Source organism: Lepisma saccharinum, chromosome 21 (genome assembly GCF_977018435.1).
Source record: "Lepisma saccharinum chromosome 21, izLepSacc3.1, whole genome shotgun sequence".
In the NCBI taxonomy this organism is placed as follows: Eukaryota; Metazoa; Arthropoda; class Insecta; order Zygentoma; family Lepismatidae; genus Lepisma; species Lepisma saccharinum.
Genome location: NC_139249.1, coordinates 29,463,685 through 29,478,214, shown reverse-complemented (window position 1 = coordinate 29,478,214; position 14,530 = coordinate 29,463,685). Strand labels below are relative to the sequence as shown.

The 14,530-nt window shown below is 39.6% G+C and overlaps 1 protein-coding gene across 11 annotated transcripts in view; it reads left to right on the top strand.

The window, feature by feature from the left end:
• Rbcn-3B (WD repeat-containing protein Rbcn-3B) overlaps positions 1-14,530 on the top strand; it is a 142,689-nt gene that overhangs the window by 43,376 nt on the left and 84,783 nt on the right. For all 11 annotated transcript variants that reach the window (XM_083143021.1, XM_083143019.1, XM_083143025.1 and 8 more), the window contains 6 exons: positions 1,313-1,395; positions 2,785-2,944; positions 4,574-4,794; positions 6,242-6,437; positions 7,272-7,441; positions 11,969-12,128. In XM_083143021.1, coding sequence (XP_082999147.1) covers positions 1,313-1,395; positions 2,785-2,944; positions 4,574-4,794; positions 6,242-6,437; positions 7,272-7,441; positions 11,969-12,128 — 990 coding nt within the window. The remainder of the gene's footprint in view (positions 1-1,312; positions 1,396-2,784; positions 2,945-4,573; positions 4,795-6,241; positions 6,438-7,271; positions 7,442-11,968; positions 12,129-14,530) is intronic.

The following is a 14,530-nucleotide window of genomic DNA, read 5'->3' as shown; positions in this document are numbered from 1 at the left end:
CATAAAAAACTGCCGCCTGAGATTGCAGCAAGTCCAGAACTGATGTCTTGAGCACGTCACTGTCGTTGAAACGCTTAGATGCAAGCCACTTTTTCAGGTGAAGAAAAAGAAAGAAATCACTGGGGGCAAGGTCGGGGCTGTAAGAGGGATGATTGAATAGTTCCCATCAAAATCTTTCAATTGTCTCAACAGTACGAGCAGCTGTGTGTGGGCAGGCATTGTCATGGGTCAGAAAAATTCCAGAGCGTAGCATTCCTCTCTGCCGATTTTGGATGGCATGTCGCAGATTATTAAGTGTTTTGCAATACACCTCTGCTGTAATTGTTCGTCCTGGTCCCAAGAATTCCACAAAAATCACACCCTTTTGGTCCCAAAACACGGTTGCCATAATTTTGTGAACTGATGGTGTTTGAATTTCTTCGCTTTAGGAGAACCAGAGTGCTGCCATTGCATTGATTGCTGCTTTGACTCCCCAGTGGCGTACAATATCCATGTTTCATCCCCCGTCACTATGTGCGAAAAGAGGTCATCCCCATCCTTCCCCCAGCGGGCCAAAATATCACATGCAGCTGTCCTTCTTTGCTCTTTGTGAGTGTCTGTCAGCATTTTTGGTACCCACCTCGCACACAGTTTGTGATACCCCAGGTTGTCAGTCACAATTCGATGCACTGTTTTTACAGACACTTCTGGAAACTCTTTGGCGAGTTAGATATTGTGAACCCGCGATTGGAACACACTTTCTCGTTAACATGTTCCACCAGATCGTCCGTCTGAACACTAGGCCTTCCGCTACCCTCATCGTCATGGACATTTGAACGCCCTTCCTGAAACTCTCTGCACCATTGCCTGACCTTCTCTTCACTCATCACTGTCTGTCCATAAATGGCACACAATTTCTGATGGATGTCAGCTGCATTCTGTCCTTTGGCGTTCAGAAATCTTATGAAAGATCTCACTTCACATTTGGCGGGATTTTGTATTACGGCAGGCATTTCACCTTACTGCTACTCACATGTACGCAACCCGACTCTGACGATTCTATATCTGTTGCAAGCACGAATACTAGGGAATGCTCCTGCGCATGCTCAACTTCATCAGTGTTGCCAACCATGTGTAAAAAATTATCGGCCCTTTTTTTGACATGTGCCTCATATAAGTGTACCTAGGTAGAATGAATTGCAATAATTTGTTAACACTATACCAGCTATGTTATGATAAATATGATTGTACCTCCCGTTATGTGTTTGCTAGTAATTCTATGTACTTATAGCAGTATCAGATCTTCTTATGTGCCTTATCTAACACAATACAGGAATGCCTCCAACAGTTAAGACAAGTCTTGTGGAAGCTTGGGCCGAAATGAAACCATCGCCTGTTGGGATATTAGACCAGTTGGTAAATATGTAACCTTTTCTTCTATTGCTTGTCTTGGTAAAAAGGTAAAGTTCCCCTTGCACTTTTCACCATGCTATGAGGCATATATAGGGGAGTGGGGGATGGTAGGGCCCCACACATTCTATCAGTCTCAGCCATGTTGGAGATGATTTGTCAGCACCACCCTCTGACTGCCTTTACTCTCCAGGGTTGCCTCCAGGTACCCTTCAGTTGAGGCTGGGTGAGCTCTGGAGCCACTTTATGCAGGGACAAGGTTGGAAAATTCCGACCTTAGATCAGCCACCCTGGGAATCAAACCCAGGTCTCCTGCATGGCAGTCAGCAGGGTTGCTACGCATCTGGAAAACAGGGAAATGTCTGGGAATTTAGCAGATCGTCTGGAATTTACGTGCATTTTGGAGTTTGCAAGAGAAAAAGTTGCAAAATGAACAAGCAGTTCACTTCCACATTTGGTTCTTGTGATTCCACTCCCAAAAAAGATTCAGTTTAGAAACTTGTTTCTTTAATTCTTATGATTCTCAGTCTTGTGCAACAAAATTATGGTTCCTTCGAATTTCTGTAATAAATTTTCACTTTTATAATGCTAGATATCAGAAATGCTAGATATCAGAAAGAATATCAAAGTGAAACTTGCAGTCCAGATATCTGATTGATAACTAAAGTACATTGACAATATGATCATAATTATCGGAAAGGTTGGTGAAGATGAGGTTATCGTCTATTATTTTATAGATCTTAGTCTTGTTGGCATTTCCTATAGAATTCCTATATGCAACAAAAATTTCTCCAGATGCTGTGTACTTATAAATGTAAGCAAAAAAGCAGCATTTTCTACAACACTATAAATCCGCCAGAGAATGGAAAATTGTGTATGATTTATGAACTTTTTCTGTTGTTTTTATATTCTGGAGAACTGTTATGGTGAAATAATGTGTCTATTACCTTAGCCTGAAGGCCAGATCAGAGGCGAGGCGAGGCATCCGGTCATCGGGAGTTGCGCCGATGACCAAGCAAAATAATAAGAATATTGCATTTTATATATTTTAGAGAAGCAGTAAAAATAATAAGTCAGAATACTCACATATTTGTGCGAAATAAGCCAAGTGACAGCATGAAACAGCTTGAAATACGCAAGAGATTCACTGATCTAAGTGCTGTACAAATCAACAGTACATGATTTGTACTTTTACATACATAAAAATCAATAACAAAATAGTAGAATTGTGCACTCAGTCACAGTCGATTTTTAGACACATCAAATCAGTAATATTTTGTCAATATAATGTGCCCCATTTCTAGTTTCTTGCATGTACACTTAACAACCTCTATTGACAATTGTATGTCCCTGCCAAGGGTCTATTATTAATTATTTTGTATGTTTTGTGTGCAGGATACAGCAGACATGCCTGGTGTCCGCCTGACAGCCAGCATTTACCTGCCCCAACAAGGTCGCCTTGTGTGCGGGAGGGAGGATGGCTCCATTGTGATTGTGCCAGCCACACAGACAGTCATGCTCCAGCTACTGCATGGAAGGCACCAGCAGTATGATGGTAAGTGTTTTCCATGTCACCACCAGGGACAATTCCTCAATGTAGGAAGTGAGGAACTCCCTACAGTTCATTTGTACTTCTTTCCAGTTCTCTGCTTGTTAGGATTTTAATGTGTGTTATAAAATTATGAGCACAATGTGTGTACAATTGCCTAGTTCAAGAGTTAACTGCTGTCGCTCCCTTCAACAGCAGCCCAAGGACGATGGTTCGGACTTTTCTGTCGATCACTGAGGAACATTGGCCTTCATACTATGGACAGATGGGTGAGGAGTGGAAGGGGCAGTGTGAGACTGTCCTATTCTCAAACTGTCATGTTCAAAGCTAATATCATTTATGTTATTGATGTTGTTTTTAACTTATGCATGTTTGTTCTATATATATATTGTTATAATCATCTTATCACGCTGTATAAAATACAAGAAATCAAATTGCTGTAACCAAGCAACGAGAAATAATAATTTCTAAAAATGGTGAGGGAAGTAGTGAGATTTTCTGCGCCTGTGTTGTATTTATTTTAAATATAATGGTTATCGTTAATTACGCAATTTTATTTGCATTGATAATGGTTCTGCAAGTTGAAGCACAAGCAGCAAGCTTTTTTACAACCATACTACGATCGATCCTCTATATTTTGTTCATCCTGCCCGATTTAGTTTGTCAGGAGATTTTATAGTAGGAAATTGTTAGAAAGTTGGGGGTAAACAATTTTCTCAAACATTTTTATGTTCTATGTTGAACCCATTTCATTTTTTGCACCATTTTAAACAATTTTGTGGGAAAATTTACACTATTACATAACTGTTAATAATAAGTAACGCAAGTTCAAAACTCTAGAAAAGTAGATGCAGAATTACAGTTATCCGAAAAAATAATTAATAATGAATCCTAGCACAATTTAGAAGCATTTAGCATAATTTCAGAATTTAAGCAGCGCTTTATATTATTGTCAATCCATACAATGACAGAGAAATTCTTGCAAAATCTTAAGTATCGTCAGTGTTATTTTCGTCGGTTTTTATAGGTTCACATTTTAATATTTTTTAGTTCAAAGTGAGGAACAAGGGCCCCTTGCCCTACCTTGTGCATGGTCCCGCAGCTAACATTCTAAATGCAAATGATGGTACAAGCAATACATTTGAATGTAGTTGAACACATTTTTCAAACCTTCCTCGGTTTACCATAACTTCTTCCTACACTCAGAAAAAGCCACATGTCGCCACTGGTCACCACAGTATGTATAACTAACTACAGCAATCCTTCATAGCCTCCTTGTTGATTGCCAAACCGTGGATCGTGAACTTCCGGCTCGTGAACTTCCGGTAACTCACAGAGGTATATTCAGTAACTCATAAATGCTTGGTCACACAATACAGGTCATGGCACGATCTTGAAGGAAAACTTTTGGAATCTCACATATTTGATTACACCTCACCATAGGAGGTGGAGAGCCTGGTCAAAATTTCGAGAAGCAATCATTTTCCAGATTTAGGTAGTAACTCATTGGCACTGAGAGTTGGGTGATCCCATACTTAACAATAACAAATTTTGAAGTGGTCTGTTGTTTCTATATTTGTAGCTTTACATTGTCACCCCTTGCTTCGCTAAAGTCATGATGCTCTCTTTTTATAGACTGGCCTCCTCATCAGTTGCTGCTGGGTCATGCAGGCCGTGTGAACTGCTTGCTCTACCCCCACCATATCCATTCTCGCTACGAAGTGTCTCATCTTGTGTCCGGTGGGATAGACTTTGCTGTCTGCCTGTGGGACTTTTACTCAGGAACACTGCTGCATCGTTTCTGCGTGCATGCTGGTGAAATCACGCAACTGTTGGTCCCACCCAACAACTGTAGCGTAAGTACCAATGTTGCACAATAAAATATAGGGTTGTGTAATAGAATTCGGACAGAAATTTTTAATTTGATTGCAACTCAAACCTGGAACCTTGGCATTCAAAGTAATTTCTCCATCAGTTGATTTTTTCGCTCTGGATCCAGTGACTTCATTCATTATTTTCTAGGTAGCTCAGTTGATACAGCACTTGCCTGGATTGCTAACATTGCAAGTTTAAATCCTAGTTCAGCTGCATTTGTCACTCAAAATCTGTACACTCATGCATCACCTGTAATACTAATATTATTGTCTTCTGAATGTTGCTAATTAACTCTTAGATTCCAGCTTGTTTTCTGCGATATTAGTCTGAACACACAGACCGTTTTCAGCCAGAAATTTGAAATTACTCATTTTGTTCAGTTTGGACTATAATGTCATCCTAACAAAAATTATGTATGTGTTAGTAGGAGGAGAAAATTAAAGAAAACCTTTTCTTTTCCAGAAAAATAAAGTTTTCCCTACTTTCCACCCCTCTCTTCCCATTTTATGGTCAGAAAGTTGCTTGCTTGCTTACTTCTGATCCTCTTTTGCCAATTTGTGTCAAGGTTTTACAGAGAGCTCACCATCTTTCATGATCTTCTGCCAACTTCCTTTCTTCCTTGTCATTTAAGGGTTAAATTGTTATTTTCTTGTATCCATATTTAATACCTCCTGAATCACATTTTTACACTTATTTTTTCACATTATTTCAACTAAATAAATATGAAAATTTCATTCAGCTTGGCACAATGATATGTATCCATCGTCAAAACTCAATATCATATTCACCTTTAATAATTGATAAGTGGAACTTTCTTTAAGTTATGCAGACTAGGTACATTTCAACTTTGTTGTGTGTCTCGAGTTTGTTATAACTTCATTTTATTCACATATAATAATATAATATAAATAAATAAATAATAATAATAATATTGAACCTGCAGTTTAAAGTTTAATCTGAACTACCGAAACACAAAAATTTAATATGCACTTGAACATGTATTTAATTACACTTTTGGCACATTTTGTCCTCCGTGGCCGTGCAGTCTAAGGCACCTTGCTTTGGACGGCGGCTGCGGGACGGCATGGGTTCGATCCCAGGTTCAGTCTCGGGGAATTTTCGGCCTTTGTATAGGGCCGGTGGCAACCCACCATCATGAGGAAATTGGGGAGCTACGAGTGAGTAGCGAAATTCTTTCTCGAAAATCTCCTATAACGGCTGGGGGTTTGACGTGCTGACCCCACGTCACCCCCATTACCGGTTGAAGAACTCCACACCTCTAGGTAGGATAGTGGGAGGGAGACTGGCAGTCGGGAGATAGGCCAAGGGCTGTCGCACCACGGATTATTATTTAGCACATTTTATTGTTTTCTCTTTCTTAAAAATTGTGAATATACTATAGAAGTATTTTCCACATGTGTCTTTCAGCCTCGAATCCAACAGTGTGTCTGCAGTGTTGCCAGTGATCATTCAGTAACACTTTTGGGGTTGAAGGAAAGGAAGTGCGTAGTACTGGCCTCACGCCATCTCTTCCCTGTTGTCACTATCAAGTGGCGCCCCCTGGATGATTTTATGATAGTGGGATGCTCTGATGGAACTGTCTACGTATGGCAGATGGAAACAGGTATGCTTTATTGTGTAAATTATGAACTGCATGAGAGTGCAATCACTCAAAATTGATGAAATTAATATGTACCAAAATCTATATTGGCAGGAATTGGTAAGGTTATCACTATCAACATCAGAATTGGAATTGGTAATACATAGTATTAGGTCAGATGATATTCAATGCAAAGCATTAATTCATTTAAGTGGTGAAGTGCTTGTTGTAAGTGCAGGAAGACTTCAATATGTTGTTGCTACAGCAGACACGTTTTTTCTTAGGTGTGCAATGTTTTCCCTAAAAATAAATAAATAAATAAATTATGGGGACAGAAATATTGCACACATATCTGACGATGTGTTTTTACCTTAATCTATGTGTGTGTCTACCATATGCAGGCCCGTAAAGTACCTTTTTCTGTCAATTTCCCTTCAGGAGACCTTGTATGACATTTTTGAATCACAGGTTTTGATTAAAATACCCCCTGTTTTAGCATGGTTTAAATTGGCACCTCTCTCAGATCGCATAATGGTAAAGCAATTGCCTTGTAATCAAGAGTTCCTAAGTTCAGTGTCCATTTGAGGCATATAGTACTTTTGATTCCTCTTTAAACTGTAGGGCCAGTCCCAATTAGTCTATCTGTGCATGCTTTATACAAACTCAAATTACCACTGTGCTGATGCATCCACTACTACTTTAACTTCAGTACTATTCCACCTTTTTAGCAAAGACTCATTAGGAAATATGTTCATATTACCGGGAATCATGTATGGTGCATCTTATTTTCTGTTGCTGTTGTACTTATTAATTGGGAAATTTCCTACTGACTACAAAGTGTTCCCCTCCTGTTTACAGGTCACCTTGACAGAGTTCTGCATGGGATGAGTGCAGAGGAGGTTCTCTGCGCCTGTGATGAGCATGTTGTTGCTGCAAGCGCAGGGGAAATGGGGATGGCAAATCCCGCTGTGCATTTCTTCCGAGGTCTAAGGCACAGGAACCTTTCAGCCATTCGTCATGCAGCTCAGGTAAATGCCTGACAAGCTTTACTGTTATTATTATTTTGTTGTTCAGGTTATCTAATTTAATGACCACAATATAAATGATTATGCTACAGCAAGGAATAATAGCACCATGGTGGCTGTGTGCATTGAGGGCTCAACTCAAAAGTCTCACCATCAAAGGTTCTGGGTTCGAGTCCTGACCTGGCCATGTGTGTTTCTTTGTATTTCTTTATCAATTTATTTTAATAATTATTCATCCACACCCTTACGATTAGGAAAAGGTGGCAGAAATGTGACATGAAAAAAAAAAAAAAAATACAATCGATCCCAGCAATTGAAGATACCACTACCAAAGTTAAGTAGCTGCTGAGCAAAGTACCAGTATTTGAAAAATATTAATCCAGTTACAGGGTTGATATATCTGGTGAATTGAAAGACATCAAATAAATATATCATTTTTAAAAGTGAATATTTGTGGCTCAATCAGAGATCAAACCTGGGTCTTTGGCATTCCTTGCTAGTACCATTATACAATGGGTTCGGGAGCTATACTTCTAGGTTTTGAAATTTGGTTATCTACTCATCTTCAATATCCAGAAGGGTACAACTGAACCTAGAAATATATCTCCCTAAGCTACTCTACGCAGCCACATATCTCCCATGTGCGATGTGTGGTGTTCCTAGTTAGCATTGAGTGTTCGGAAGAAGACTCGTTGGTATCTATAGTAACTTTCAGCCTAAAATTAAACGGTTACTAGAGGAGCACTCACAGTATTTCACACCCAGGGATGAAATTAGATACAACTCGTTGTAATGACAAATTTATTGTTAATTTGGCCTTAGAACAAGCATCTTGAATTATCACAGGCAAAAACAAACATTTATGTACATGTTTACACTCACAGCACTTAGATAAGATAACATTCTACTTACAATCTCTGGAACTCATCTTTGGCTTGGACACAAGCACATTTTAGTAGACTTGGAGCCCTTTGTTACACATACACACTTTTGAACTATAATTGCTCTATTTCTTGGGTGGAAACCTAATTTTTGGCTCAAAAACACACAATCCCATGCTTCCTGTAGCCTCTCCAAGCTATTGAGGGTACTGGTGATGATGGATGGGTATCCCACTCTTCGATTGAGATGGATTCCTGTCTCCATGTATCTGATTGTTCATCTTATGCAGCCACGTGGCCACGCGCGAAATGTTCGTGACAAGGAAAATCAGCATTTTCCGTTTTTATAACTTTTTAGCATGCCCGAATCCCGTCTATTGGCATGGATAACTTTTCTGGCTATCTGCCATTTGAGCCCATACTAGGCTTTTGAGGGACTCTGAATCACTATATCGGCAGTTCCCTGTGATTTCAGGGCCATTGTGTTCACTCACTATGCTTCTACATACTCCTTGAAAGCTATTACAGAATAGAAGCTAAGATGGCTTCCTACACTCATAATAAAGGAGTTTTCCATCCAGGCCAGGTGGTAGCTTGGTTCAAGCAGTTCCAAGTCTGACCACCAGGTGTCAGACTAGGAAGGAATTCTTCAACTGTTTGATTGTTTTACTCCAAAAAAACATCGATTTTTGGGGTTTCTTAAGCACAGTTATTATAAGTGGGGTAAATGAATGGTATTTTCAAGGAAAGGGGTTTATTCTGAACCTACACAAATGTTAGCTTGAAAATACGTGAGTAAATAAAAGTTTTGTATTTGGTCTAGGAATTAATTTGTGCGGTTGTTACGCACACATTGAAGCTGTAGTTCAAACACAAAATACATAAATACCTTAAGAAAAATATTGTCCATCGTTAGCCACCACTTTCACCCATCTGTGAGGCAAGTTACGGATTCCGTGGCGAAAGAAGTCCTCATCCTTTGAAGCGATCCAGTCAGAGACCCATTTTTCGATATCTTCTAAAGAAGTGAACCGCTGTCCAATCAAATCGTTATTCATGCAATCGAACAAGTAGTAGTCCGAAGGAGCAACGTCTGGTGAATAGGGCAGGTGGGGTAAAACTTCCCATCCGACATTTTCTAAATAGGTTTTGACCAGTTTTGCGACATGTGGGTGAGTGTTATCATGTTAAAAAATAAGTTTATCATGTCTGTTCTCCCATTCTGGTCGTTTCCTGGCCAGAGCTTGCTTCAAACGCATTAATTGTCGTTGATAACGTTCTCCATTAATAGTTTCACCCGGTTGCAGCAGCTCATAGTACACCACACCTTTCATATCCCACCATATGCACAGCATAACCTTTGCACAGTGAATATCTCGTTTCGGTTGTGATGGACCTGGTTCACCTGGCTTCACCCAGGCCTTTTTTCGTTTTGGGTTCTCGTAATGGATCCACTTCTCATCGCCAGTAACAATGCGATGCAAAAAACCCTTTCTTTTCTGTCTTTGAAGCAGCAATTCGCAAATGGTTTTTTGTCTTTCAACGTCTCTGTCTTTCAATTCATGTGGAACCCAATGTGACATCTTTTGAATCATTCCCATGGCTTTCAGGCGTTTGGAAACTGTTGTTTGATCAACGCCTAATGCTTCTGCAAGTTCTTCCTGCGTTTGACACGAATCCTGATCGAGCAATGCTCTCAATTCTTCGTCTTCAAATTTTTTTGGCTGTCCAGGTCGCTCTTGGTCTTCCAGGCCGAAATCACCACTTCTAAACCGTGTAAACCACTTCTGACACGTTTGCTCAGCTAGCGCATGGTCACCATACACTTCCACCAAAATATGATGACTTTCGGTAGAACTTTTCTGCATGTTAAAGTAATGAAGCAGAACACCCCTCAAAAACACTTTATCTAGCACGAACTGCGCCATGTTCAGTTGACTACAAAATGCTGTTGTTGACGCGTCAATCAACTGCCCTATACTACGAACGATGCACCCTGACAGGAGTTTTCAACGCATGTGTGGCTACACGGAACTGTGGATCTCTTGTCCAGGCGCACGAATTAATTCCTAGACCAAATATGATAAACAAGTTATGGCACATGGTGCTTTGTATGCAAAATGGCTTGGGCATGTTGGTAACAACTTATTTTGTTCTGGATTGTGGCTTTAACATGATTTTAAGCTGTATATTAGGGTTTTTGGGCATTACTCTTAATTTCTGCTAATATCGATCCTACAGAAAATGGCTTCCCATGTCATTTTGGCATGGTAGCCTTGAGCCTTGCTCTTGAATGGAATAGTGTGGTGCTTTGTTTGTATTTGGGAATGTATGGCCAATCCTTGATTGGTCATAATTAGGCTACCAAACCAATCTGATTTCAGTCCAAATTTCACTAGTTAGCCCTCTCTGTCCATTCCACTCTGGCTACTTTTGGACATGGAACAACTTATGCTATCTCTGTGCAATTGACAATGACAGATACTTTATTTCTACAGTAGTTTATCATTGCATTCATTATGTATGTGTCCTTTTGTGAAATAAAAAATTGTAAAATTATGTAATGTGACAAACTTCATGAGTAAAATTGAAAAGTCCCTTTTTAAAGTAATTTTTGTTCAATCCATCTGTAATTAGACTGTATTACAGCCACTGTAGTTGCAAATGAAGGGTGCATGGGAAAGACAAAGTCCACTTTTGGTGAAAATCAGGATTTTGATACTATGCCCTTATGGAGGTGTTGCACTGTATTCCAACATATTAATTCTTGGGAAGAAACAATCAAAGCCCTCCTAGAAATGAAAAAAACAATCAATGTCTGAATGTTCTTTAAGAAAGAAATCAAATCAGTTGAGTAGGAAAATGTTGGTAAGCCTACTTGTTATATTTATAATTGTGGATGCATCTTCCTTTCTTTTTTGTAGCAGCAACTCCAGTGCTATTGAGACAAGGAATCTGGAAAGAGGATTGTGGGTTTTAGTGCGAAAAAATGAGTGATTCTAATTGTTTCAGTGACAAAAAGTTACACTTCGTCGAAGTAGATCAAAGAGAAATTGCAACTTGACTTTTATCATGTGGATGAACAGTGGAAAAATACTCCTTTTCCTTAAAATTGTGGGGTTTCACCAATGGCATAGTGGTAACATCACTTTGTAATCATGGGGTCCTGGGTTTGATACCCGGTGGAGGCACATAGTGGTTCGGATCCCACTTTAAACTGTTGGGCCTTACTGTGCATAAAGTGGACTTAAAAGAACAACTCAAACCGTAAAATTATGCATTTTGTGAGTTGACCGTTAATTTGTAGAACTAATGTCTCTCATTATAACATGTCTTTTCTACAAAGTGTGCAGGAAGTGGATAAAGATTGTATTTCAGTCAAACAGTGCACTTTATCTTTACTTTGTAGAATTTAGCAATGTATATTCTTAATGTGACACAAATATTCTGTTACAGAAATACTGCAGATGTAACCACACAAAATCACACCTACATGTTTTTCCTCTTCATTCACTGGCATTTTCAAACTTGAGGTTCCTGTAAAAAGTTAAAAAGTGGACTTTGATTTTTCCCTGTACCCTTCACATGTTTTATCCTTGAGGTCACTGGATAAATATATTTCAAGGGGAGCATGAATTCTTTGTTGCAGAGGGGACTGCACCAGCTCCAGCACATGCACCATCAAGCCAATCAGGATGAGAATGACCAACAGAAGAACAGGGCGTTCCCTCTAATGATCCAGGGCCTGCGCACAAACCCCAAAGACCCAGAAGGTCACATTTTGTTCTTCGATATAGAAGCCCTCATAGGTAAGTAAGAGTCACACTGGGTCTTGATGCTGTGTACAATGACATCATACATTTTAATTGCAATTAAAATAATTCCTGTGCAGTTTTCAATGCCTGCATGAGGGATGGTGAAAAGCATGCAGTTTGGTTGGCTGGAGGGGTGATAGTGACAATTTGGTACAAGATTTTTAACTGGAAATGAGTACTTGGTCTAACAAAGCATTACCTCTAACTACATTATATACTTTTTTTGGGTTGCATGTCAAATCTTTGCTGCATTGAAATTCTTGGCCTGATTTTCTTGACTAACATGTAAATATGCAATAATACAATTATTTCAGTACAGTTAGGAGAGCTTCCTGACAAAATATCTCAGCAATAAGGATGCGCTGATATTGTTGTTTTAGTGGAGTTGTTGACAAAAGAATTTTATTATTCGTAGTTGTAAAATACCAATGATTACCCACTTCTGTATACCTTATTGTAGATGGAAAGGCAGGAGTGGAGTAAATCGCAATCCTTGCTCAGGCCCAATATACATCAGATCCACCTTGGCAGGACAATGCGTCGACCTATGGTCACACACCACCAGGTATACATGCCAAAGGTGCAATGTCTCATTTATCCTTTTTAATGCTTATTCATCAGCAGTGGACATTCCAGTGAACTATATTGATATGTAGAGCAACCCCCAAGCTTCACTTTGTAGTTCCCTGGTATGTCCATTGCCGATGAAAGACCCATGAGTTGATACACTGTCCTGCTGAAGTGGAGCTGACATCTAGGGGTGTTCTAGATCCCGAAAAGTCAGGACCGGGATCAGGAAAAAATTTCCCGTCCTGATCCCGACTTTGGAAAATGACTTGGTCATTTTAAAAAGTTTTTAATTCTCAACATTTTCTGCATTGCAAATGTCTGGAACTTATCAGAAATTGTTTGTTTTTAATCCAGCAATGCAAAAACAATCACTTAAGTTGAAAATGACGTGTAGAATTCGAGATTTTCAGAGCTTCGGAAAATTTCGAACATTTCCCATCCTGAAAATTTCCCAACTTTGTCGGGAAATAGCAAATTTTTCCCATCCCGAATGTCAGGATTTAAAATATTTCCCATCCCGATCCCGTCTCGACCAAAAAAAATTCTGTCCCGCACACCCCTACTGACATCTATCATCGCTGAGCAAGGATTGTGGTTTAAGTCATTCTTGCTCTATCATCTACATTATTTTACATTTAACATTTTGTTGGAAAAGCACGTGAAGTGTGAAACATAAGATGCTAGATTCAGTAAATGGAAAACGACCAGAACAGCCCCAGATATCTTGTTATGGGCTTAGCCTAGCCATGTGTGATAGTCAAGGGACTGGACTGTATCTGTGGTTTTTAAGGATTAGAAATAATAGCCTCATGTTGCCATCTCAGCACATGAAATACTTTTGAGGACATTGGTAATGTTCTCAGAATTAATTTATCCTCTACCGTCCATGACTTCTTTTCTATTTACTGAATGATGCAACCATTTATTCTGACAAGGAATTAAGCTAAATGAGGTTCACCACAAGTGTAATACAATGAAACCCCGATTTTACGTTCCCACATTATATGTTTTCCCGCTTAATATGTTCATCCAGTCAGGCCCCGGCAAAAGGCCATGTTAAATAATAGGACGTTCACCTCGATTTTGCGTTCACTCTAACTCCAGTTTCCCACTTTATATGTTTTCCGAGCCATGACGATGTCTTAAAATTTGGCAGAAACCTGTTCTGTTGACTACACGACTTCTCCCTCCTTTTTCTTGCTTTTGCAGCTGTTTCATTCACCACGCGACCTTGTTAGGTTTTCGTGTGAGAGAGGAGGGAGCGAAGAGGCATGGTCAGTGGAAGGTGGGAGGGGGGGAGGCAGGGGACAACTTGCATTTGTCATACCTCCCTTGAAGGACAGGAAGGGAAAATGGCACTTCTTGCATTCCCCGTGAAGACGAAATGGGCCAATCCTTCTGCCGCAGGTTCAGACAACAAGCGCACTGTTGCCAAACTGATTCTCTCTAAATGCTGCCTTCCCTAGAGTTTGGACACAATGTGTGTGACTGAGGTGTCTTTGTTCGCCCTTCCCCTCCACAAAAACGCACATGGAAAATTGACAATGAGACTCGATCACCATTCGCTTCTTTGACCACACATTTACTGAATCCTTCCTAGTTGACGGGAACGAAAAAAAAAGAGGGAGGACTTGTTTGTAAAAACTTTTCCTTTCTTCTTGTTTGTAATGTTGAAAATGGAAAAAATTAAAGATTTGCCATACCGGATAACAACTGCACTTTTTCTTCAATGGAAATTCGTTTAGATTCCTAAGGAAATATGATTGGATGTAGTTCGATTATTTTTAATCTGAAGTTTTTTCACGAACAAACGCTATATCATTTGG